Raw genomic sequence first — 24910 nt, forward strand, 5'->3', positions numbered from 1 at the left:
AAAAGGACAAATAAACTAACAATAATAATCTGTGTATGTTTTATTCCTGTTGTATTTTCATAGCACTGAGATATGTAGAAATCTGGCTTGTGGTAAACATCTTTGAAGTTGGGGAGAGATAGTATTCTGGAAAGAATATGAACTGATTTGTAATTTTTCATAGACTCTAGTCATTTGCTTACAGGGACAGTTTCAGTCTATCTCACAATATTTATAGACTAAAGAAAGTATGATAAATGGGCAGTCAAGTTCAGCGGCGTTCAGCCTTTGGAAAAGAAACAGATTTTGGGGGATGGTAAATGTGCTGGGCTGGACTTCAAATATTGTACCATGAGTTTCTGCATAATTTTTTCCTGGATTGTGATTTGCACAGTACTCTTACTTAAAGTAGTACAACAAAAGTTAGAATTAAATTATTTTACATCTTTAGGGTTGTTTCAGGTCTGTTGCAACACTAAAATATTTTAATTTTTTTTGGTCACTCTTTGGCAGAAGGACACGTGAATTTCTACAGAAATAGGAACTTTAGGGTTGTTAGCTCATCATTGCTGAGCTGTTGTTGTTCCTTGACAACGTGAGAATGTCTTGATCATTTTGAATATCAAAACCAGCATCTTGGCTATGAAAAGATACAGTACCCATAAGTACATGCACATAGGCAGCATCGTGAATGCAAAGGTATTCTTAAAGTTGGGAAGGATCCCAGTGCAGCGAGGCCTCACTGTTAATGTTGAGATAAGCTGCTCAGTCTTTCGTGTCAAATTCATGTCTGAAATCTGTTTTCTAGAAGTCAAAAACCCCAGTGCAGGGAGTTGTGGAGGCTTCTCTAGTACACAGGTGACTTTGAAACAGGCTTTACTGTTGTTTCACTAGAAGTGGTGCTGGTAAGGGCTTTAAGGAAGATCTTACTTGTATTTTATGAACTGTGGTTATCTGTGAGCAGAGCCAGTGTGTCTGAACCTCAGCCTCTTGTTCTCAAAGTCTACCGTCTTAAATTCTTTCTGTAGTGCTCTGAAGAGCTTTGATGTTAATTCCACACTAGTGAAATATTACTGGGGTTTTGTGTTGGTGTGGGTTTTTTTGTTTTGTGGTTTTTTTTTTTTTTTTTTTTTTGTTTTTTTTTTCAGTGTGATGTTAACTGCCTTAAAACACTGTGTTGGCAACAATAAATACTTTATACTTTAGTTTAACTCTTGCTGTGGAGGCTTTAATCTTAAAATCACTGAAGAAATGCTCTAGTTATAATTCCATTGCCTTCTTGCTCATAAATAATACTGAGAATGTTTTTCTGTATTAATAGGAAAGTACTAGTACTTGCCCAGAAGAGGATTAGGAGGTTAACTGTAGTTCTGTAATGGGTTTGTGTACAGTTATAGGGTCTACCTTTTGTGAATTGAAATTTACAGACTGGATTTAAATCTCTTTTAGTGTATAAAATTGTTACTTATTTAAAAATAAACCTTAAACCTAATGTTGAAAATTCCCTGGCCCACGCCATGTGGGAATTTGTACTGGGAGAGTATGATTAGTGCCTGTAAGGTCTGTGCTTCTACTCTTTTATTTGCTTATTTGTTTGTCTCTAGGCCCTTACATCAAGGGAAATGTTTTAAATATCAACCAAGTTTTTCATACCCTTTAGGCAGGCTAATCTGTTACTTGTATGGGTGCTAAAAGTTTGCCCAGCCTTTGGCAGGGTAAAAACTAAATATGATCTTTTGGGTTTGTGCAGTTCAATTGCAGATGCATGAACACGATTAAGAAGGAAGATCATTTAATCAGCACTGTCCAGGAGGTGGCTCGTTTAGCAGAGACCTCTGTTCATGTTCCATCTCTCTGGACATTGGATCTTCTAATATTCTCCAGTCTCCCCAAAATCCAAGCCACAGCTCAGTCTCTCATCCCTGGCAGTCAGCATGTTACATTATTCCTGCCCTGCTGCAGGGGTTAGTCCATAAGGAATCCCCCAACCTCGCAGCTGACTGTCATGTCTTGGGATCCACACCAGGCACCTCTGCTGCTTGTTGGGCTCCGCTATGCTGAGGTTTGGCCATCGGTGCCTGCGACGTCTCTATGATCTCGTGCAGGCGGATGAGGTCTTTTTGCTTGTGAATGGGAGATAGCTGCTAAATGTCCTTTGGAGCTTTGTCTTGGCTTATAGCTCTTTTGCGTGAGATATGGGGTTTGGAGACCCTCTGTGTGCAAAGTTACGGATACAGCTGGTTGGTGTGTTTAACATCATGCACTTGCGCTGCAACATGCTCCTTCCAGATTGGCAGTGTTCACACTGCTGGAGGTGACTGGCTTACTTGTCTTCAGTCACGTTCTCAGACTTCTCTGGGGGACTGTTTTCAAAGTTTTTCAGTTAAATCATCAGCTTCTGGGACTGTTGAGGCTAGAGGGAAGAATTATTGAAGAAGAGGCATTTGGAGAAGTTTGGGTCTAGTCAAAGTGAGGTCCAAGTGGAGAGGAGCATGCAGATGAAGGCAAAATGTACTGCAGTGCTCATTTGATGTGGAATTACGTCTCCAAAAAGGCTGTATTCCTTTCTACAGTGACTTTTCCTTTTTCTAAAGACCGACAAAATCAGCTATCTCATCTGTCACACCCAAAAGGCGTCAAGTGATTTTAATCAGACTGTTCAATTTATCCTTGTCAGATGAATGGACTTTCATCCTGCTGTATTCACTGCAGTTTGAGGTTACTTTTCTGATTTTTATTTGGATTCTGTTAACCATACCTGTGATTTGGGCATGTTAGTTAATGGGGCAGTGCACAGCTTTAGCCTGAGTGTGCAGGGCTCTGTATGATGTCTAATTGAAAAGCAAGGGTGAAGTTTGCATTCACTAAAGCTGAAAAACAATTAGCTGTGACTGGGGACAATTTTCAGATGATTAAAACCCAAGCTCATACATTTTTATGACTATGCAATCTCATAATTTTCAGCTAAATTAAGACAGCAAGCAAGTCTAAACTGTACTTCCCTTGTATGCCAATAATAACAAATGAGAGGCGTCTGCAGAGGATGAGTCTGATTATGTCTCCTTTATAGCATTTTTGTACGTTTAAAATATACGATAGCCTGAATACCCTCTGCTCTCCTTGGTTTTATTTTTATCTGTAGTACCACTTAATGAGCTATTAGAAATTAAATTCCTAGATAGACCTGCTGGCTGCTCTCCATTGCAGGATATTGCTGCAATACTGATTGCTGCAATAATAGCTAGAACACATATTTTTGTTTTAAAATGTAATATTAAAAATCAGCAACCTGATTTTTCTTCAAAAATATACATTCTTGCATCGCTTCTTTGAATGGTATTACTGAATGGCAGTAATACAACACCGACTCATGGCAGTGATTTACTCTGAGGTTATCTTCATTAATGTCATGCTAAATGACTTCCTCGGCGATGAAACTTTAGTGTAACTTGTTATATTTATTAAGTTGTCAGGTATCTAATTAATATGGTGATACTGAACTGTCTTATAAATGAGGTGTAAACAGCAGCTTCATCTATTATTTGAATTTACCACAATACTTAGTCCTACTATGTTTGCAACCAAAATCCACTAATGAACATGATCCCTTGGCTCTAGTAGTCCTGTTTTCCTCCATCTTTCCACTTTTGCTGATATGGGGCTACTTTGACCTCTAAACAACCAACACAGGCTGTTGCTCCAATGGACTCTGAATAATTTTAATTTAATCTTCAACATACTACAAGCTACAGAACTTTTAATTTCAAAATCTAAATAAGATGGCTTAAATACAAGTTTCTTTTAAAAAGCAAATAGCTACTGTCTGATATTTGGGTAATTGTTTCAGTTCTTCACTGGAATAATAGGAGCTTTTTTCTCATGCTGGACCTGTCTATCAAGCGAGTGTTCCTGAATGTAGGATTATGCCCTACAGGGCTTTGAGGTAGCATTTCTAGAATTATGGGAATGTACAGTATAAAGTAGGTCTTTAAACTGTGGTTTTAAGATTATTAGTTCATAGCCATAAGACTCATAAGCCTTATTTAGGACAATTGATTTTCAGAAGTGGTGATGTGTTTTGCCTGTAGTGATATTAAGCCTCTGTGCCAAATTCAATGCCAAATGGGTTCTCATTTTGGTGGATAGTGCAAGTTGAGGCTTTGAAAGAAACTACCTGATTTTCCTGCCAGGCCAGTGGAGATGTTTCACCTCCTGTTTTACATTTCAGAATATATTGACGTGACCTGCGCTCACGTGTTGTGTTCTGTAGAACATCTGTTGAAGAGCATGACTGTACATGTAGTTGGGAAGGGTTCTGGGCATTAAGGGTAAATAAAATCACACTGGTGTAGGGAGTATCTAGGGTCTGTTTTTGGTGACCATAATCAAGATTCTGTTAATAAGCTAGTGAAAGTATTTTTAGACTCCTGAACAAAATTAACAAACCTTGCTTAGAAGAGGAAACAGAAGCAGCATGGATATTAAGTCTTTAATTACCTGAAACTAGTACAAATATGTTGAGAAGTGCCTGCTGAATAAAACTCAAGTACTGGTGAAACTAGTTATGCCTTGAAATTATTTGGAATTCAGTAAGTCTGTTTAAACTGTCTTACAAAATTATTTTAGAAACGAGGCTGGAAAATCTGTTAAGTGTTGGTTGCTTTATTAAAATGATAGTGCCATTCTAAATCTGAAGGTGAAAATTCATTTTCTGAGAATAGATAAGGATGATCAGAAGCTGGGAAGATCTAAAATTTGTTTGGTATTGTCTGATTGCTTTTCTAACTTCTTTTTTCAATAGTGATCACATGGAAAATATTTATGGCTACTTAATGAAATATACCAATCTCGTCACTGGTTGGCAATATCGGTAAGTCTTTTATGGTGCTTTTTAGTAATGTTGGTCTCTGCAGCATCTAAATTGACATGTTTCAGATTTTTTAAATAATACCTGGATTTCCTTTTTTCCATTGGGCAAACTTATGGAAGAGTCTTACGTTTTTCTCAATATAGATTAAGTTAACGCGTAGATGAATAATATTTGTATTAAGGCATGAATAAGAAGAAAAATGTAAGAAAGTATGAAGCGGTTAACTCATTTGGTGGTTTATAACTGCTTGTATATATAAAAAGCATTATTTTTTTTTCCTTTTCCATTTAAAATATTGTCTTTGTTTTTTCTGCTGAGTTTTCAGCTTTATGCTAGAGCATGCCATCATTTTTAAACAAAGGTATTTAAGACTTCTTTACTGAAAATTCAAACTCAAGCAAGCTTTTCTCTTTAGTTCCCCAGAATGTCTGTCTCCCCTGGAATAACTTGCTTTTCTTTGACAGGTGAAACTCTGGTCAGGCTTTCTTCTCTCAACGCTGTTCTTAGAGCAGCACAGTGCAACCAAATTAATATTGAAGAGACAAGCCCTTAGCATACTACTCTGGCCAAATTCCAGTGCTACCACTGACATGTAGTCACTTGTGTCAATACACTTATTGTTAAACTCAATTGAATAGTTGAAGCATAATGTCCACTCTAACTTTTTCTTTAATCTGGAATTGCTTCAGTTTCACGTTTTTGTACCTCAACTGTTTTGTGTCTGGGGCTGTTTTACCCTTAATTTATGTAGCTTAAGGATGTATTAAGCCTTAGAAATTTAGGATACTTTTTTCATTCTCAAAATCTTGCGATAGCACTCTTCTGTGGGAGCGCTGTTCTGTTGTGCAATCCCTGGTCTCTAAGAAAAGATTGTTAAGAACTTAACTTTTGTGCAGTCTTGCTGGAGACATAATTTAGATGTTGGGGTTGTAGTGACTCGAGTATTTAAGTCCCACCCCCATCTGTGCCAAATTGTCATAAAAGACTTCTCCCAGGGCTCCCCTGTTCCATTCAGCCCCGGGTCCCACCCCCCTCCCTGCCCCCCCAAAAAACCCCAAACAAACTGAGGTGGTTTCATTTAGTGTATTTGCTTTGTTACTATTGCAGATTTTTTGTTTTAAACAATGATGCTGGCCTGCTGGAGTACTTTGTGAATGAGCAGTCTAGACACCTAAAGCCCAGGGGTACCCTGCAGCTAGCTGGAGCTGTAATTTCACCCAGTGATGAAGACTCTCATACCTTCACAGTCAATGCTGCCAGCGGGGAGCAGTATAAACTAAGAGGTAGGACCTGGATTCTTGGGCAGGGGATTCTTCCACTAGAGGACACTCCTGGCTCTCACCTGTGGCTGCTCTGCTGGGCTTGGCTGCGCTGCCAAAGCGAGGGAACTTGTTGGCAGACAGCTGCAAAGAGAATTATATGTGAAACTCTCAACCATCCTTCTTTATGGATGGTTCCATACTCTTTGGGTTTGATGACTTTAAGACAACCGTGAACTTCAGATGTGTAGAACGCGGTTTATTCTTCATGTGTAGTGTCCTTAAATTGTACTGATTCAAAGTTTTCTATATCATTGTAGGTAACAGTACTGTGTTGATGTTTGCAGAGAGCTACATTATTCCTAATGTTCAATTTATTAGCCTTCTTGTGATGGTTTTAGAAGCCCATTCTCTGATTTTTGTAGGCTACAGAAATCTGAGCTTTTAGTATTTCTTCCCTTGAAGACTTGCTGTCATTTTCTAATTCTGGGTACCTTACTCTTATTCCAGGAAAATGTGTCATGTTGTTAGCCTAAAATGCGTGTGAGGAGAGTTATTGTTTGTTGAAGTTATTTTTGTATTACAAAATTAAAAAAAAGTACGTGCTGTTTATGTTAAGCTTGATTTAATGTTATAGTTAATTACAAGTCAGCTGGACAAGTTTTAGATCAAAAAAATTACTTTTCACTGTTAAAGTCTTGTGACTGCTTTGAAGAATTAAGCAGTCTTTTTTGCTCATACTTTGAAATATCTTCATTTACATAATCCTTTCGGTTTGCTTTTATTAGCTACTGATGCTAAAGAACGGCAACACTGGGTTAGCAGGCTACAGATATGCACACAGCATCACACGGAAGCTATTGGAAAGGTATTGTGTGACTGATATTTTTGTGGGCAGAAACAATTTAGGCTGGTGGTAGGAGTAGTTGGAAATACAACTATCCTTTTATCTAAGACAAATAATACAGAAGGTCATGTGGTTGGGCTTGAAATTTATGTCAAGAAACATTTTCTGAGTAATAGCTGACTTGTAATAGAAATATGCTTTAGGAATAAAACAAAGTGAAGCCCCTTTGCCTCTGAAGAGCTGAATGGTCCTTTCTGAGCAGGTACTGGTGAGCTGGTGTTTGAACAGGAGGCAGAGCTGAAAGATCAGAGTATTAGCTTAGTATTTTTCCAGTAGTTTTTTCTTAATGGATGAGGAAATAGGTCTTCAGAGTTATTGAAGCCCTTCCATTTTTTGGAGCTTTACTTTTTTTTTTAGTTTACAGTGTGGTGTTTTGTGTTTTGTGCTTGTTTGTTGTTTTTTTTGTTTTTTTTTTTTTTTTTTTCCTAAAACCACTCAACAGCCCCCCAAATGCATTTAGGATGAATTCCTATGTTTGAGAAGCAAGTCCTCAAGGCTATATCTCAGCGTTGTTGCTTCCATTTGCTAACCATGTGGTGGTTGGTAATACAGTGCACTTTATAGAGCCTCCTGATTACTGGAACACCTATTATGATACCTGAATAAAACCTTGCTTTTACGATAAAATCAACATCTTGTAGCTGGCTTTACTGTAAGAGATAAATTCAATGAATAGTTCTAAATGAAAGCCCGTTATCTTAAACGTGAGCTCTATCCTTGCAGGATCTGTTAGGAGTCAGTTGCTAGTACTGTTGCAGATCAAGGACTAATTTTCAAGTCAGAGAAGTGATACATATTGATCAATCTTATTTCACAGATTGTTCATAATTAACCTATAAACAGGTCAACTGTCAGCAGATTGTGCAAATATTTAGCAGTTGCTACTAATACGTTATTAGGGCTCTGTTATCTGTCCTTGCTATATAAAAAAATAAGAATTAAACTGTTCTGCTATATCTTTCAAATTAGCATATTTGCTGGTTATTAGGAATTAATTGTAAATGTTTCTCAATGTGCTTATTTATCCTCTAGAACAACCCTCCTCTGAAATCTCGCAGCTTTTCTCTTGCATCCCAAGGAAGTGCCAACTCTCCTGGTATACAAAGAAGACCCAGTCAAAATGCAGTTTCCTTTTTTAATGTTGGACATCACAGATTGCCAACTGGTAAAAGAGTTCCTATTATGCAGCCCGATCACCTTGTTGATGTTAGAGAGGTGTGTATGCCTTAAGTTATCTTATAATCTTTCAAAAGAGCTGTCCCATTATTTGTAGGATTGTGGAGACACCTGCTGCTCTGAGTTGGACGTATTGTCAAGAGCATGTCCTAAGCCATTACTGCATAGCTGTGTGAGGATAAGTAACTTGCCTTGGGTAATGGTAGAAGTATGTGGTGTATGTTCTGTGAGTTTTGTACTCCGCAATAATATCCCGATGCTCAGGGCAGAACTTTGCACGTTCTTACCCTTGTGATTCCTAACACTACAGATGGCAAGGGGGTAGCCTTAAGGAAGTGTGACATCACATACTGCGATACTAATATATCGTACACTGTTTTGTTCTCATGTCAAGCTATAGAAGAATTGACTAAGCTGTAATAGTATCTCTTATGACTAAGGAGAATTGGTCGTTTGATGTTTAAGAATAATAATACCACTTTTTGGTATGCTAATTCATGTGGGCAAATTGTGTATAAATTGTGGGTTCATGTGGATAAATTGTGAATGTGACTGAAAAGAGAGCAAAATAAAATGAGCGATTCAGAAATGTGCTTTTTTCACTATGCATTCAGGTGTAGTGTATATTGGAAAAAAAAACAGTAATAATTACCTTTCCATCTTGACTGAGAGAACGGACTTGTGAATATTTACGGGGTAGATCATGCAAATCTAAAGATGATCCTAAACCAAAATTTGTTGCTGAATTGCAAACCTGTTAGCAGTAGTATTGCTATTAATGAGCATTTTAATATTAGCAGTGTAATTAGTGTAGTGTGATACCTTTTGTGGAAAAAATAAGTTTGTAGTGGAGGGCTTTTTAGTTTAGCAAGTAAGGATCTAGGAGGCATGAATAGTTAGAACTTAGACAAACTGGGACAGAAGAGTGCTCTGTATTGTGAGTCATTAACCTTAAAACATGCATCTGAGCATTGTGGTAATTTCATCAATAGGAAGCTGTAAATAGGTATTGAAAATACTTTCCCTGATATGGTGTGCTGCCATCATAATTGTTCCTCAATTTAAATCAAGTGCTGTGGCATAATTATTCAGTAGGCTAGAAAAAATTACTACCTCTTCAGACCTTAGAATCTGTGAATCTTTCTGTCCACAGCAGACATCTGTTCTTGTAGACGTCTTGCAAAAGGGTAACTGCTGCCATCCTGTTTATATCCTCTAATAGCAGTGAAGTCTCCTATAGTGCTAATGCAAAGACATGTGAAGTCTGTCAGGTACCCAGGAAAACTTCAGCTGGTGTTCCTGTGGCTTCTGTTTTTTATGAGCTGGTTCATCTGCTTTATCTTCTGAAAGAGAAGCTTATCTTCCAAATTCACTTTAGAACTGAAGCGTTACAGGTAGTTGCTTTTCAGTTTGATTCATCAAGTTACCTTTTACTTGTACTACGCTAGCAAGAAGTTTATCACAACAATTACAACATATGGTAAGCTTAAATAATATTTGCACTTTCCTACCTATTGCATGGAAACGGCAACAATACAGATGATGGCATTAATATTTACAGAATTCGTGCTAAAAGCTCTCTTAGCAGTTTTTCTTTCTTTTATCTGTTGTATTTTGGTGTTTGAGAAGCTACTTTTAAGTGAGGTAGTGTTTCAGAAATGGCTTTTTAACTTTTCAAATCGCAATATGGCATTCAAAATTTGAGGGAGAAAAGAAGAGAGTGTGTGAGCTGGAGCACTGAAGCAGTGGCTTGCATCCTCTAATTAGGGTTCTGACTGGGTGGGAAGTAAAGTATAATAATTTTTCTTAACATTGGAAAGGGCATGGAAAACTGTTCATGTTCTCTTTTGATTGTTACTGAATTTGATGACACAGCATGATTATTTATAAACTTAAAATTTTTTGACCTCTACAGGTGAAGAATCCTCAGTAATGGTAGCTTTTCTGAACGTCAAAGTCAGGTTCCTTACCTTTTTGAAGCAAAAATGCTTGTTGGATACAATGCCTACTTCTTTTTTTTTTTTTTTTTTTGGTAGCTATAGTTAAAATACTTAAAGATCAGGTGCTTACCTGTTACACTTCAGAATGCTACAGCCTGAATAGTTAGAAATTGAGTTTGAGAAGCTGTGGGGAGGACAGCTTCTCTTTCAAAGGATCTGCTGCATGGTGACTCCTCTGATTTTTCCCAGGAATTGCACTGTAGCTGAGTCTTCCGTCAGTCTCTTTCCTCTTTCCCTTCTAATTCCCCTTGTTCTTGTCAGCAGCACAACATGCATTTGGCCTTGGATACCTTGCAAAACAGGACATCTAAGAGGACCTTTATGCTGACTTGCACTAAATGCAGGTGCATGTGTTTGCAAAGTGAGAACTATAGCCTCTGTACCTCTGATAGATTTTGAGTTTTTAATCACAGTGCTTTTTTGTCCCCTGGCACTATTTATTCTTTCTTTCTTTTTTTTTTTTTTTTTTTTTTTTTTCTTACAAATATGAGTATATACACAGGAAAAACTTATGGCTGTTCAAAGTGTGTTCTTTGAAAGGGGAGATGTGCATATTTGAACTTCAGTGCTGAGTATAGCATTGCTTGTCCTGTTGTCTGCCCTGATCCTGGAATGAGGTGCCTGGGTGCTACCACATAGTAAATTACTAAGAGTGAAGATCACCAGAAGGATTATGGTGATTTGTCAAATAATTATATCTGTCTTTTTTTTTTTTCATTTTAATCCAGCAAGAGTTTTTCAAATATTAGAAAAAAGCTTGCACACAAATACTTATATAATGTTCATGACTGGAAGAAAATAAGACACATGTTCTGATAGCAGCTGGTGCGTTGTCGTAGGCAAGTCTATATAACTGTTTGACTAGCTTTCTGCCCTGTCACTCTTGGGATGTGCTAAGGCTGACTGTGTACAGTTAACTCCCCTTCCAAAGAGCCAATGCTCTGTAAATTCACACCATAGCATGCTATGGAGCCAAGCCCTAAAATGTTCCAAATACCACATACTGTGAACTTGAAGGAATGCATATTGCTGAAGTATTTATTGCATGAAACCTTAAAAGCAATTTCTGGAAAGGAATGCAGGCAAAGATGCTGAAAAAAAAAGTCTGTAAGATACTGTTAGGATTGGTGAATTAAAAAACTCAGCAGTTAAACGCATAAACACATGTCAGAGTCTCTAAAGAAATTCTCCTGCTCTGCTAAATCAGTCTTGTTTCCAGAACATGTAATGATCAGAGTAGTGCTTTCCAGTTACATTAATGCTGTTTGCTGTACCTCCCCAGAAAAGGGACTAGCACGTACAGAAGTTTGCTTTCATCCATGTGATTCAAGATCAGGCAATATTTTGATTCTGTGAGTACAAAGATGAAAGTACATAGGTTTTTGGAAGACCACAGTGTGCTGCTTGGTGGCTGGTGTGCTTAGCCACTATACCTCTTGTGGGCAAATGTGCTGTTGCAGGTTCTGTGATGTAGGGGTGCATAGCTCTGCATGAAGGAGGAAAGGTGCTTGGGGGAGAGCAAGGGGGACAGTGACAACAGGAAAGCTGTAATTTGAACACAGAATGAAGGTGAAAATCCTGCTGTTTTTTTTTCCCCCTCTGCAAAGGACACTGTGAGATAGTGACCCTAAGCATGGTGGCAATGCAGACAATAAATGAGAATCCTATTTGGTTTGAGCCAAACTGAGTGATACAGGTCTTTAAAGTGCTGGATCTCTTCTTGTAAGAGTCAAAAGATCTTGAACACACAGATAGTACTTCACAGATTCTCTTGCAGGCTTTGCAGAGCACGGAGCTTAATTACCCCTCACACAGACTGTGTGTGGGGTTTTTCCCTGCCCTGTGCCTGTCAACTAGACATGAAAGTGTTTGATATTTACTGCAGCAACTATCATGTTAAAGTTCCTCTTTGCTTTTTTTTTTGAAGTCACTTTGATATTCTTTTACTTGTTAATAAGGTGCCATGTATTGCTGTGGGAATTTCATAATGCATTTACTCTTTAGTAGCTGCATCAAGAAAAGAAGTACCAATTGACTTTACATACATCTATTAACTTGTAGTTTTATTATTGTCATAAAATCATTTGGGATCCTTTGTGTGCACAGCTAAACACGTATCACACATCACAGTTCTATCACCTGATAAATGACTGTTTTATTTGACAGATGATGTCTCAGGCTGAGGGCCAGCAGAGAGACTTGATCAGGAGCATAGAATGCCTTCCTGTCTCCGGTCACCTTACATCCTTGGATCAAGACCTATTAATGCTCAAAGCAACTTCCATGGCAACCATGAACTGCTTAAATGACTGTTTCCATATTCTCCAGTTACAACATGCTTCTCAACAAAAGGGATCCTTACCAGCAGGTGGGTATAGGTGCTCACAAAGAGCAGAACTCTATAAAAAAATGTGAATCCTTCTTGCAAAAATGCTTGTTCCACTAAATCCAGTTTCACATGGGCAGACAAAACTGCTGGTTGCGTTGTCTCGTGAGTTTTTCCAGAGTCTGACTTGGTGTTGGGTAGAATTCCATGCATATTATATATGTGTTTTAAATCATTTATTCTGTCAAGAAATCTGTAGCAGCAGATGCGTAAATACAACATCTAATTGTTGTGGAGCATCATACAACAGAGTAAGTACATAAGACACCACAACAAGAAGGCTGCCTTTATTATGTGGAGTTCTGAGGGCAGAACAGACTTGTAAGCAAATGCAAATTGGTTAAAGATGTTTAAAAAAAAAAAAAAATGTCATAAACCACCAACTCCTCCCAACAAACAAAAAGCCCACAAACCCCAAACCCTACTGTTAATGGGTGTGGAATAATATACATTCACAGACAGCAGAAAAATATGTTGCTATGTTTGTACAATCGATCACTTTTATGCAAGTAGGTGCTTACCAGAATGGTTCCAGCTAACTTGTGTGCAGTGTGTGGAGCTGAATGTGTTCTTTCCTGTCTGTAAATTCTTTTTCATCTTACTGTGATTTTTTTTTTTTTTTATGTGCTTACTTTGTGGCTTTTTGTGAGCAAAACCACAACAGTTAAGTAGATATGAGTGTACTTTGTTACATACTTACCTTATCTTTCCCATATTCCTACCATATTTGTGGTACTTGCTTTGCCAATGCATATTATTTCAGAGCTGTAATTAGTTTATCTTCTAAGATAAAAAAATGTTGTATACAAGTATTAAAACTATATAAAAATAGTTCATGATTCTTAAATCACCACAGGCATTAGAGGAGAATATGTGAATATGATGAAATAACTTTTTTTGCTGTATTTCGGTTCAAAATGTCTTTTCAAAAGTGAAAAACTGGATGGCACCTCTTCAAATCTTTGTATGAACTCCAAGAACTCTTCCTATTCCCTGTGAATTTTTTTAGCTATTGATGCATAACTGTGGGAGGTGCACATCAGAAGTCTTTTTGGTTTGGCATTTTCATGTGTGTGCTACAAAGGTGGGGTTTTTGACTCATTACTATATCTGGGGAAATAAGAAGGGTCCAATGAGCACCACTGTAGTAAATGATGAAGATGGGTTTTTTGACAGAGGTTTTTATTGGTTTTTAGTTTCTTAAACTATGCAGGGAAAAGCTCAAATCATCTGACTGCTGTTCAGTTGGTGTCTGCTTGTTAATGGCAAATCTAAAAACATTGCTTGAAGATGTGCAAATCTTGAAGGTTTCTGGTGATATCCTAGAGAGATGGATGGAGAGGGGAGGAGTAGCAGATTGAATGATGCCTTACTGGGACCAGGGTTAAAAACAGACAATTAAAAGAATTCATGTGCCTTTCTGCAGTCTTCCACTCTCCCACTGGTGTGGCCTTTCTTGAAACACCATTATACATTTCTTCCTCTCAAGGATTACAAAGATTTTTTTTCTCCCCCACATGTGTGTGGGGTTTTTTATTTTTATTTTTTTTTTTAATCCATTTAGCTTAGGCTTCTCCTGGCTCAGGAGGGGTACTTCCAGTTCAGCTGGTGGAGTCTTTCTGCTAGGCTTCAGAGGTTCATATAGAAAGGAGAAGGGTTGTGGCTTAATTCAAATGCTGCAGGAGTCATTTCTGTATTTAAGTGTCGGAAAACATAAAATGACGTATGAAAAAATCTTGCATGCAGACCGTTCTATTTAATAAAATATATCCAAGGGTTATTTAATCTTCCTAGGATCATAAAGGCAGGTCAACATACTTCAGCTAGATACGAGTGAGGTGCAGCAAGAAGTGATAATGAAAAGACTTGTCTAACAGAACATAAATTTAAGCATAAAGTGGAAAAAAGTATTCTTGGGTCTGTTAGTGGTACTTGACTGCTAAGAGTGTGTTGGGCAAGTGTTTGTCAGGTTTAAAAAACAAGGATTAGAAATTATGTAAGATTGCTAGAAGACAAAAAAATAACAGAAGAGTGAAAATACTGCCCCAGCTGCATCAAGGTGTACCATAAATCACAAACTTAAAGATGAACAGGAAAGTTGCAGATATTAACTTTTCCTAAGTTCAAGTCAAAAATGGTGAAATATACTGGATTTAGGGAAAAAAAAAATTACTTTGTTATCCTAAAGGTGAATTGCAACAGCTCTTGAAGAAAAATGTTGAAAGGGTAGGCTATAAACTGAGAGTTCTATATTGTAGCAGAGAAATGCTGACAACTGTTTAAAAAAATAAAAGGGGTCAAGACTTTCAGGGGAGGAGATCACAAATAAAGAGAATGGCTTGTGCCTACCCCAAATAGTCAAGAGCAGATTTGAATATGATCTTACAGTTTTGAATATGATCTTCCAGTGGAAGACAAGTGTTAAGGTGGTATCCTGTCCACTCACAAAGACTAAAACACAACTGGTAGCTCAAGTCACTCAACCCTCCTAGAATTTAACAGCAAAAATTATACAGAATTTAATAATAAATAAGGTTATTGTAGAAGTAGGTGATGGGTGGAGTATAAAAGGGAGGCTACTTGTTAAATTCAAGCTAATATAGAGACAGTGAGTGTGGATTAAATGAAGCCAAAATATTCAGTTAGAGATTATTGTGTGGAAAGTTACAGCTCAAAAGTAGGTATCATGAAGAGGTTTTAAAGATGAGTAAAATATTTACAAAAAGGTGTGACAGTGGCATTCTGAGCATCTTATTTTCTGACTTTTTTGAAACTTATGCTTAAATAGTTTAAACAGCTGAGAGATTCTTGTTTCTTACTGTGTAATGGATTGAGTAATAGACCTGATGGAAATAAACTATCTTGCTGCAGAAAAAGTTGTCTTGCCCCATTAGGGAAGCTGGGCTTTTTTCATGCCCCAGTATTTTCCTGGTGGAAATGCTGGTGTTTATCTGAATTAAGCTTACTCTGCCTGTTGTGGTTGAGGATGTGACCTAATTCCAGGTAACGGAGGTCTAGAAATAAAGGATTGTGTATCATATGGGAAGAGACAACAGACATCTCAGTGTAGGTTCCTAAGCACACGAAACTGCTGTGTGGTGGTAGAAATTCAGGTTTCCTAATAATTTCTGTTTACAACCCAGCCAAGATGGTTTGTCAGTTTGTGTATTAGTCAGTAAAAACTGATTGGAGTCACCTGTACATTTTTTAGCCTTTGAAAAAGAATGGAACATTTGTATTATTAATGAGGAACCCGATCTGTTCTGATAAATTAGCTGGGAGTAACTAGAGATGCTGGAATCATCAAGTGGGTAATAGCTTTCCAAGGCCTGCAGCTTTTTTCTTTTTTTAAAGAACTATTATTTATTCAACAGTGTGTGCTTGCCTTCTTTTCAGCTGAGAAAAGACAAGTACCTCCTCCAGAGAAAACGCTGACAGCAAAACTTTTTCTGCTTTAGCTCTTTTTAGTCTAGAACCGAGCTGGATTTGAGAAGCTGATAAGTGGTAGGCTTTTTTCTTTTTTTGGTACCAGTTAAAGAAAATTGTGAGCGTTACTTAACATTCCTGTGATACTGGGTTCTTCCTGTAGTGTCTGATTACACCTTTCATGACACCAACTAGTTTCTCCAGTCCCAAGTTGCATGTATTACAGCTCACCAATCGCAGTGTTCGTGCTAATGATCACTGAAGGTGGTGTCTCATTGCACCACCTTTGTTTAGTGGCTGCTAAAGGGATTGGCTGCAGGAGGAATTGGCTGCTTTCAGCTTATTCCTTAAAAAAACCATAGCTCTTTTGTGAAAACTGCTGTTTACCAACCTTCGGGAGGATGAGCAAGTTTCAGCGCAAACTTTCTTTTGCTTCAGGAACGACGATCAGTTGGTTGGAACCGAAGGTATCTCTGGCAAACCACTTCAAAAATGGAGCAGCTCAGAATTTCCCGGCAGAGATAAACAAGCCAGCATCTGTCAGAGAAGAGCAGTCCATTGCAGAGCCCTGTCAGCTAACAAGGGTAAGGTAATGTGAACATCCCATTTCTGTGGGGAATTATTTTGAGGAATATTTGTAGACGTTTCAATCATATTATGTGAAAATGATTTAATGCCAGTTCTTCTCACACTTTTTGATTAGCTGTGTTGGAGGAGAAGTGAGTATAGTTGTAGTAAATGAAACTTTCTACCTTGCTTTTTCAATAAATTTTTGCTGCTTTCTGTAACTAGCTGTCAAGTGGAGGGAGCCAATTTGGATGGTAATGCCAGGTGTTGAAATAGGAAGTATTCCCTTGCATTTTGATCTAAAACAAGTGGATACTGAAGTGCAAAAAAACAAACTGGAATTCATGTCACTCAAAATAGGCCCAAGAAGAACTGCATAAACAGGCAAAAGACAAAATTGCCAGTCTCCAGCAATTAAATCTCCCTGTCTTTCTTTTCTAGCTCTTGCTGCATCTGTTTTTCTTAATCTGAGCAACCCTCATCACTTGACTTCAGGATGGCCTAATGTATTTGAAATACATCTACAGTCTGTAACATTGTAACTGTCAAAATTGAAGTGCAAAATACTAAAATAAAAAACCATCAGGGATTATGATAAAGAACATGTTTTCTTAACTAAGCTAGAAAATCATACTTACATTCTTTTTATACTAGTTGGTTTCACACAGTTGTTTGGATGAGACCGTATCATTGTGAAAAGATACTGTGCTGTTGTGTGTGTCTGCAACAGCACTGTGCTATCTTACAGCAGAACTGAAATAGAAAAGATTTTTTTTCAGTTGCTATGTTTTATAGAATTTTAAATGGATCAGAGTAGTTGTTACTAAATTAAAAATGAAACAAACCAGGAGCTTTCAAATAAATCACTTAATTGCTTCCTTCTAGTAATTAAGCGAGTTACAGTTCAAGTGCTTAATATGTATATCACTATCTGTATTTGAGATATGACTAGTCTTATCACTCCCCTTAGATATTTTCAGCTCCCTTATTTATGACAGCAGAACAGTGTAGCATCCTCGGAAAGGAGTCACCTGTGTGATACTGCAGTTTTCATCGGGGTTTGAGCTCTGTGTGAGGGCTTGGCCCCCTGTTTTTGGTGGTTGAGTGCTCATAAATTTGCCTTGAGCTAGGGCAGCTGCTCCAGGACAAAGAGCTTTGCTTAGCCAGATGTGTGCTGCTGCCCTCCTGTGGCATTCAGTGCCTCTGCCCTCTGCATCTGCATCTGCCTCCCTCCAGCTGCTTGCCCCCGGAGGATGCTGCTCAGAGCCCTAGGGATAACCCCATCCCTGCTGCCTGAGGCGTTCGAGTTTCTGCTTGCGGGGTGATGGTTGTTAAAATGGTGCTAATACATTTTCTGCTAGTTTGTCTGGGTGTTTTAGTTATACTAACACACAACCTGTGTGTGGGGGGGTGGTTTTTTTTTTTTTGGTTTTTTTTTTTTTTTTGGTGTGTGTTTTTTTTTTTTGTTCGGTTTGGTCTTTTGTTTTTTTTTTTTTTTTTTTTTTTTTTTCCCTCTGTAAAACTACTCCAAGTTAGTTTTACCTTTTTCCCTTAGTGTTACGTATTGGCACTAGCAGCAACATTGATAATGCTTGAGAAGACTTGCCTGTAGATGTGTTAATTGCTTGTCATTGGGCATGACAGTAAGCAAGTAACTAAGAACTACCATTTGCTACATCCTTTGGAGTAAGGATGGTGACACTGGAAACCCTCTAGTGTGGAGGTGGAGTTATTGAGAAGATTGGAATTTTTGCTAGCTTTTGCTTTGCTATTTCTGTGTATGTGTTAGATGCTTGCCATTCTGTTGGCTCACAAAGCTTACAGGAAAACAGGTCATACTTGCTTTTAAGTTTTTTGAGGGTTTTTTTGTTTGTTTGTGTGGGTTTTTTTGTTTGTTTGGGTTTTTTTTGTTTTGTTTTGTTTTTTCTTTTTTTTTTTTTTTCTTGACCCATGTGAGAGATGGTGAGAAATCTTTGCCTAAATCCACTAGAGGAAACCTGCACTGAGTTATCTCAATGACCCCTTAAATTCTTCAATTGTTGTTTATCATGGTGGTAGATAACACTGTATAGCTCTCTGCAGAGGTTTATTTAGACTTTTTTCATACATGGACAGTTAAATACAATATGAAGTCCTTTTTGGATATTGCCTGGCCAGTCACATCTTTGAGCTGATGTTTATGGCTGTTATCCTAGGAACCTGAAGAAATAAATCCAGATGAGGAGCTGGAGGATATCTGTGATGATAAAGAAGATGATCTAGGAGCGGTGGAAGAACAGCGCAGTGTTATTTTGCATCTCTTGTCTCAACTGAAACTTGGCATGGACTTAACAAGAGTAAGTAACTGAAGTGTGAAGAATGGCTGCAGTAAAAGTGAAGTGCCATTTTAAACTCCTATATTGAACAATATTGAGTTTAATATGAAATTGTGGCTTGTAGCAACTTCCAGTCACAAAATCCAACATCCCAGGACATTGCAGGTTTTAAGTGCTGAGGGAGTGGATTTTCTTTAATGCAACTGGCCATATCTCTTCTATTACATTTTCTTTGTACTTTTTACTATGTTTTTGTTGGCTTTCCTATGATGTCCTGTTTTCTGTTTCTCTACTCTTTTCATGCTGTTTTCTACAGCCTTCTTGTATTTTTGTCTTTCTACTTTCCTTTCATGATCTTTCTTCTCACTTAATAACGCTTTTACACACAACTTGTATAACCCTACACCTGTATTCATGCTGATTCTGAAAAGTTTTCTTTTGGTTCCACATTATCTATCCTCAGATGCTTGTTTACACTTCTCTGTCCTGTTCTCGTTTCTGTGTTTGCTCGCAGCTGTATCAAGCAAGAACAAATTTATACTGGAGAGAGGTGGGTTTGACACTCCAGTTCAGATCTCAAAATCAAGTAGCTTTGAAAAATTAACATGCAGTTGCTACTAGACAGATTGGGCAACAAATCTGGGAAAATCAGAATGCTACCAGTGTATGTTCAGTTCACTCCTGTGAAGACTTGTTATCATAAACACTAGAGACTTTTAGAGAAAAAATGGATTTTACAGTGGCATGGAATGAGGAAAGCACTCTCTTGGAATTACGGATTAGAATTTTTTTTTTTTTAAGCTATGTTTTCTGAACAGTAGCTACTTGGCCCCCAGAAACACTTGTACTATGGAGCTTACATTTCACAATTTGGAAAAAAGTGGTATGAACAGGCCCTGCTGCCTGTGGGCCAAACTTAAACCCCTGCTGTTTAATCAGGAATTCATTAAGTCATTATTTTACTTAGACTGGATTTGATCTATCTTTTTCTCTTAGTTGGAACAAATTGTCAAGGCTGTCTCCCAGTGGTGACTTTTGGCTGCATGTGTTGAATTGTCTTTAGTTCAGAGCAGGCAAAGCATTGAAATGTGACAAGCCTGACTTCAAAACAGGTAATGAAGTTGTTGGAATTGCGTTTAACTAAAATATCAAGCTACTGAAATGAAAAGCAACTTTAATATTCCGGATTGGTGTTGCAACAACATGACAAATGTATTCAGCTTAACTTGTACATCTATTAGGAATCTTATGTCTGTGTTCTACCTCTCTGAATGCAGCTGAATTAAATGGATTGTCTTGATATTATGATTGAGACACACTGTTGTTGCTCTTTACAACAGTTAGTTATGTGAGGTTAATTGCCACTACAGGGAAGGAAAAGACTGATGATACCCACAGCCTCTTACTCTACGGTATTGCTCTTGGCCCAACAAAGGAGAGAATTGCTGTTTTTTATAGTGGCGAATGTAACTGGGAAAAGCATAAAGTCCTCTGCTCAGAGGTACAGGATCAACCTATACTACGTTATTTCTCATGGATGCTTGTCCTAGTTGCTGTGGTGAGAGAGACTCTGCAGACTCTCAAGAGCACTGGCATAGCTTCCCTGCTTTTCTTTCCATTAGACAAAACCTTTCCTAACCTCTACTCTGAACCTTCCTTGCTATTGTTTGAGCTCCTTCCTGCTTGTTTTCTCCTCCACAGACATGTGGGACACATTATCTCTTTGCAGCTTTTATGTTTTTTGAGGGATGCTCAGTCCCTCTCAGCCTCTTTAGCCCCTAATAGTACTTATTGGGCTTTTTTCTCATTGTAAATTGCTTTTCTGGGACCTCTGATCACTGTATTTTGATTACATCTTAGAAGAGGGACAAAAAAGTTCAGACTGAAAGTGTGGTGTCCAAAACAGGACAGAATCCTCCACCTAAGAACTTCCCTTGTAAAAATGCCTGTATTGTTGTTCTACTTACTAAAGCTTTCTGGGTTTTCTTTTATTTCAGGTGGTTCTTCCCACTTTTATTTTAGAGAAGCGATCGTTGTTGGAGATGTATGCAGACTTCATGTCCCATCCAGATCTCTTCATTGCAATCACAAATGGCACAACCCCTGAGGAGAGGATGATCCGCTTTGTTGAGTATTATCTCACTTCGTTTCACGAAGGTCGCAAAGGAGCTATTGCAAAGAAACCATACAATCCAATCATCGGGGAAACGTTTCACTGCTCCTGGAGGTTGCCGAAGAGTGATGTAGCCACTGATGCTGGCAGTAACTTTGCTCACCCCACCTCAGAGCAAGTAACTCTGTCTAAAGATATGGAAGGCCAAACAGACCTGGACTACTATACAGTAAAATTTGTAGCTGAGCAAGTGTCCCACCATCCTCCTGTCTCAGGGTTTTACGCTGAATGTGTAGAGAGAAAGATGTGTGTCAATGCCCACGTCTGGACAAAAAGTAAATTCTTAGGAATGTCAATAGGAGTTACAATGATTGGTGAGGGTAAGTGTAATCTCTGTCCTTTATTCATTTTAGAAGGTCGCTAAAATATTAATAATCTGATAGGAGACTTGATGTTATATTCCTCTGGCAGAAATACAGGTGAATACTGCTTGGTAGTTTTGTTTCAGAGAGTTTTTTTAAAAAAAAAAAATCTGCTTGCAGATGTCAGTGGCTTTTCAGATTTTTTTTTTTGTGTACTTCTATTTTTCCTCTAATCTCTGTGATCAGCAAGCCTCAATGTACAATCATTCAGTGATTTCTTTATTTTTACTGTTTGCAAAGTACAGAAGACACTACAAGTCCTCATTATAAATAAAAAAGTTTCATATGGGGGAAAACACTAGATAGGTTTATGCTTTGCCAAAAATCAGGATTATATTTGGAAATAAAATTTTAATTTTAAACCAAAGGGCAGTTACTGTGATATAAACTGGTATTTATGAATGCTTCCAAAGCATCGGACAAATTAATTTGCATCAGACATTTATTAAATATAAGTGTTGTTGCATTTGCATATATTGCACTCAATGTATCTTACTATGCAAGTTTTAATTTTCTTTAACTAGAGAAATGGGATCCTTTAGTGATAGAGAAGGGTAACTGCCCTTAAACTGTAGTTTCCCTTTAGTTACTAGTATTTACTGCAAGAGACAAGACAGCATCTCCCATTCTGTGTACCCTGTGTATATTGTGCAGTAACTGGGGATTCCAGGCACTTGCATGTAAGCTACGTACTGAACAAGGGAATGAGTATGGCAGGGGATGTGGAAGTCGCATCTCGATGCTTTGGCTGTACCAGGTAATTTCTGAAATTAATATCTCCTCTAGGGCATTTCTCAAATCATGTCATAACTCTTTAGTATTTCTCATGTTTTTCATACTTGTCAGATGCACAGTGATAAATATGCTACAGAGGCACGGGTTGATGCAGACAGCAGTCAGTTGTCATGCTATGTTCTTGTAATGGTAAGAGGTAGATACTGTGATTTTTCTTTTTTTGATAGGAATCAAACCAACCCACACGTCTTTAAACCCAAATTCAAATAATGGGGTTTTTATGAGGTCCTTGGCGTTTATTGCAAAAGCACTGTCAGGGGAGAGTTGGGTTTATCTTGGCAGAGAGGTGCGGTAAGGAGAATTATCTCTGCTACCTGCCTTCAGATAGTGTAAGATGTATCACAGGGACGGAAAACAGAACAGGAGTATTAGCCTTCCTCAGGGTCTGCAGTTCAGGGTATTCATTTGTTATTTCCTTTTGTCAGCGTAAGTCTTGTTGCCGTGTTTCAGAGCCATCAGTAAGAGACTGACCAGCCCTTTTACATACTACTGAAAAGTATGTTGCACAGCACAGTATTGTACCCTATGGAGCAATATTATTAGATAAATGTCTTTTCCCAAAAGAAACATAAATGCACGTTACTCAGGTTAGTACTTTCAGAAGAATGCTTGTATCTAGAATCTGTAATAAATGTCACTTTTGTGTGTGTTTTTCTTTTTGGTGTGAAGGGCTATGAGGAAAAGTAGTCAGATGTAGTATTTGCTATCTGTTTCAATAACTCATTTGGTCTTTTTAAAAATGGTGCTGATTTAGGGATTCTTATATTTCTTCACACAGGTCTCTTAAGTCTCTTGGAACATGGGGAAGAATACACATTCTCTCTGCCCTGTGCATATGCTCGGTCAATTCTAACTGTTCCCTGGGTAGAACTGGGAGGAAAAGTCAACATTAACTGTGCAAAGACCGGGTATTCTGCAGGTATTAACTTTCACACCAAGCCCTTCTACGGTGGCAAATTGCATCGGTGAGAATGCTTTTTTGTGTTGTTTTTTTTTTTCTCTATTTTACCATGCAGTCTGCTCTAGAACTGCAGTATCTGTGCAACTCCCCTGTTCTGTGTGCTGAATAATACTCATTTGATAGTCTGCGAAAACGTAGTTTTTTCTGTTTATAAACACTTGAGACATTACTCTGTTCTTAAACAATATCATAGCTAGACAACTGCATCTCATGTGATCCTCAAGGAAAAATCAGGTTGCATTTAAAGACAGTAAGGAAATTCCATGTTTGACTCAGTGTTAAAACCACTGGAGTAACAAAGCTCCTGGCTTTTATTCCTGGCTGCCACAGATTCCTCTTGGTTCTGTTAGAAGTTGGTTAGTGTTTTATTTTTTTGGATTTGCTCTTTGAAATGAGATTGATCTTGCTGTCTTAAAGGGTGACATGTTGTTTGCAACATGCATCGTAGTTGCACTGGAGGGATCTTTAGTAAATAGTCTTCTGATACTTATTGGTCTTAGTCTTATGTTTCTTATACAGAAATCCTATCAAGTTTAAGCAATTTATAGAAAACCTTTAGGCAAAAATACCTTTTTAAAACCAAAAATGGTAATTCTTATAGTGGTAATTCTTCATGTTTATGCATGTTAAAAAACTAATAGGTAAAAGAAAGAAGATCCAGGGAAATTTTGCATGGGGTTATTTCTAGCAGATTCAAGGAAGTGTCTGCACACTTGGTGCAAAAGCTTTTGAAACTTATTAACATTGATCTTTTTGGATGTTTTATGGTAAAACTGCTGATCAGCCTTGTGCTGATATAGAGACAGTTAATTAAGGGAAGAGGAAAATTTAGTAGTCACACAAAGAATATCTAATTCCAGAGCATTTTGCACTCATCTGTTTACTTGACAATGCTTTTTTAAACCTTTCTTAGATTAAATGTGCTAGAGATAATAATGAAATATGTAACAGTCTAGAAAATCAGAACTCCTTAAACATGGGGTGCTCTCACAGGTTGCAAAAAATCAGCAGTCTTCTCTAAATCACTTTTCATGAAACAGTAGGGTAAGACCATATTTATTGCTTAAAGGAAAACAAAAAAAACCCACCAAAACCTCCATCTTGAAGCACTTTGCCCCATAAATTCCTATATGTGCTTTGAATTTAACTTGCAAGCATAGCTCCCCTGTCCCCATGCCATTTGGGGAACTGAAGGTTGCATGTAGCTAGCTTTGTTTCACTTGTGACAATTTTGAAGTTACACATCATTTGGGATTTTTTCCATTACAATGTATCTTCCATCTTGCAAAGCTCCTGTTGTGCCCTAAAAAATAAGCAATAGGATGCAATTTTACCTCAATAATTTAATTTTGGAAACTGTTTTGTTATTTATCTCTCTGAAATTAGTTACAGATGTAGAGGCTTTTTAAAGACAGATCTGTTCAAGGTGCTGTAACTATTGAAAATTTGACATGGTGATGATTGGACATATTCAAAAGAATCTCTTGATGGGGAAGCAGCAGTGTTGTCATGGTTACACAGAGCACAAGTGAGTTGCCATGGCAATGTTATAGATTTTTTTGTAGAGTGACCCTTGTTGTTAGACCTCAGCTGGGTATTGGATCCTTGGTCCTGTACCTTTTTAGTTTGATGAAATAGAAGATGATGATAACAAGCAGCTAGGCGTATATCATTCATGCGAAGCTTACAAATAAGTGCTAGCAGATTTTTATCACTAATGTTAGTTTAGACAGA

General features: G+C 37.8%; 1 protein-coding gene across 1 annotated transcript in view; it reads left to right on the forward strand.

The window, feature by feature from the left end:
* OSBPL11 (oxysterol binding protein like 11) overlaps nucleotides 1-24910 on the forward strand; it is a 43494-nt gene that overhangs the window by 12071 nt on the left and 6513 nt on the right. Inside the window, exons 2-10 of the mRNA XM_042783904.1 lie at nucleotides 4781-4849; nucleotides 5957-6132; nucleotides 6897-6976; nucleotides 8048-8230; nucleotides 12358-12559; nucleotides 16442-16587; nucleotides 18766-18906; nucleotides 20883-21378; nucleotides 22994-23180. Of these exons, the coding sequence (XP_042639838.1) occupies nucleotides 4781-4849; nucleotides 5957-6132; nucleotides 6897-6976; nucleotides 8048-8230; nucleotides 12358-12559; nucleotides 16442-16587; nucleotides 18766-18906; nucleotides 20883-21378; nucleotides 22994-23180 (1680 nt within the window). The remainder of the gene's footprint in view (nucleotides 1-4780; nucleotides 4850-5956; nucleotides 6133-6896; nucleotides 6977-8047; nucleotides 8231-12357; nucleotides 12560-16441; nucleotides 16588-18765; nucleotides 18907-20882; nucleotides 21379-22993; nucleotides 23181-24910) is intronic.

The sequence above is a fragment of the Tyto alba genome, unplaced genomic scaffold (genome assembly GCF_018691265.1).
Source record: "Tyto alba isolate M040663 unplaced genomic scaffold, T.alba_DEE_v4.0 Super-Scaffold_7, whole genome shotgun sequence".
Taxonomy (NCBI): Eukaryota; Metazoa; Chordata; class Aves; order Strigiformes; family Tytonidae; genus Tyto; species Tyto alba.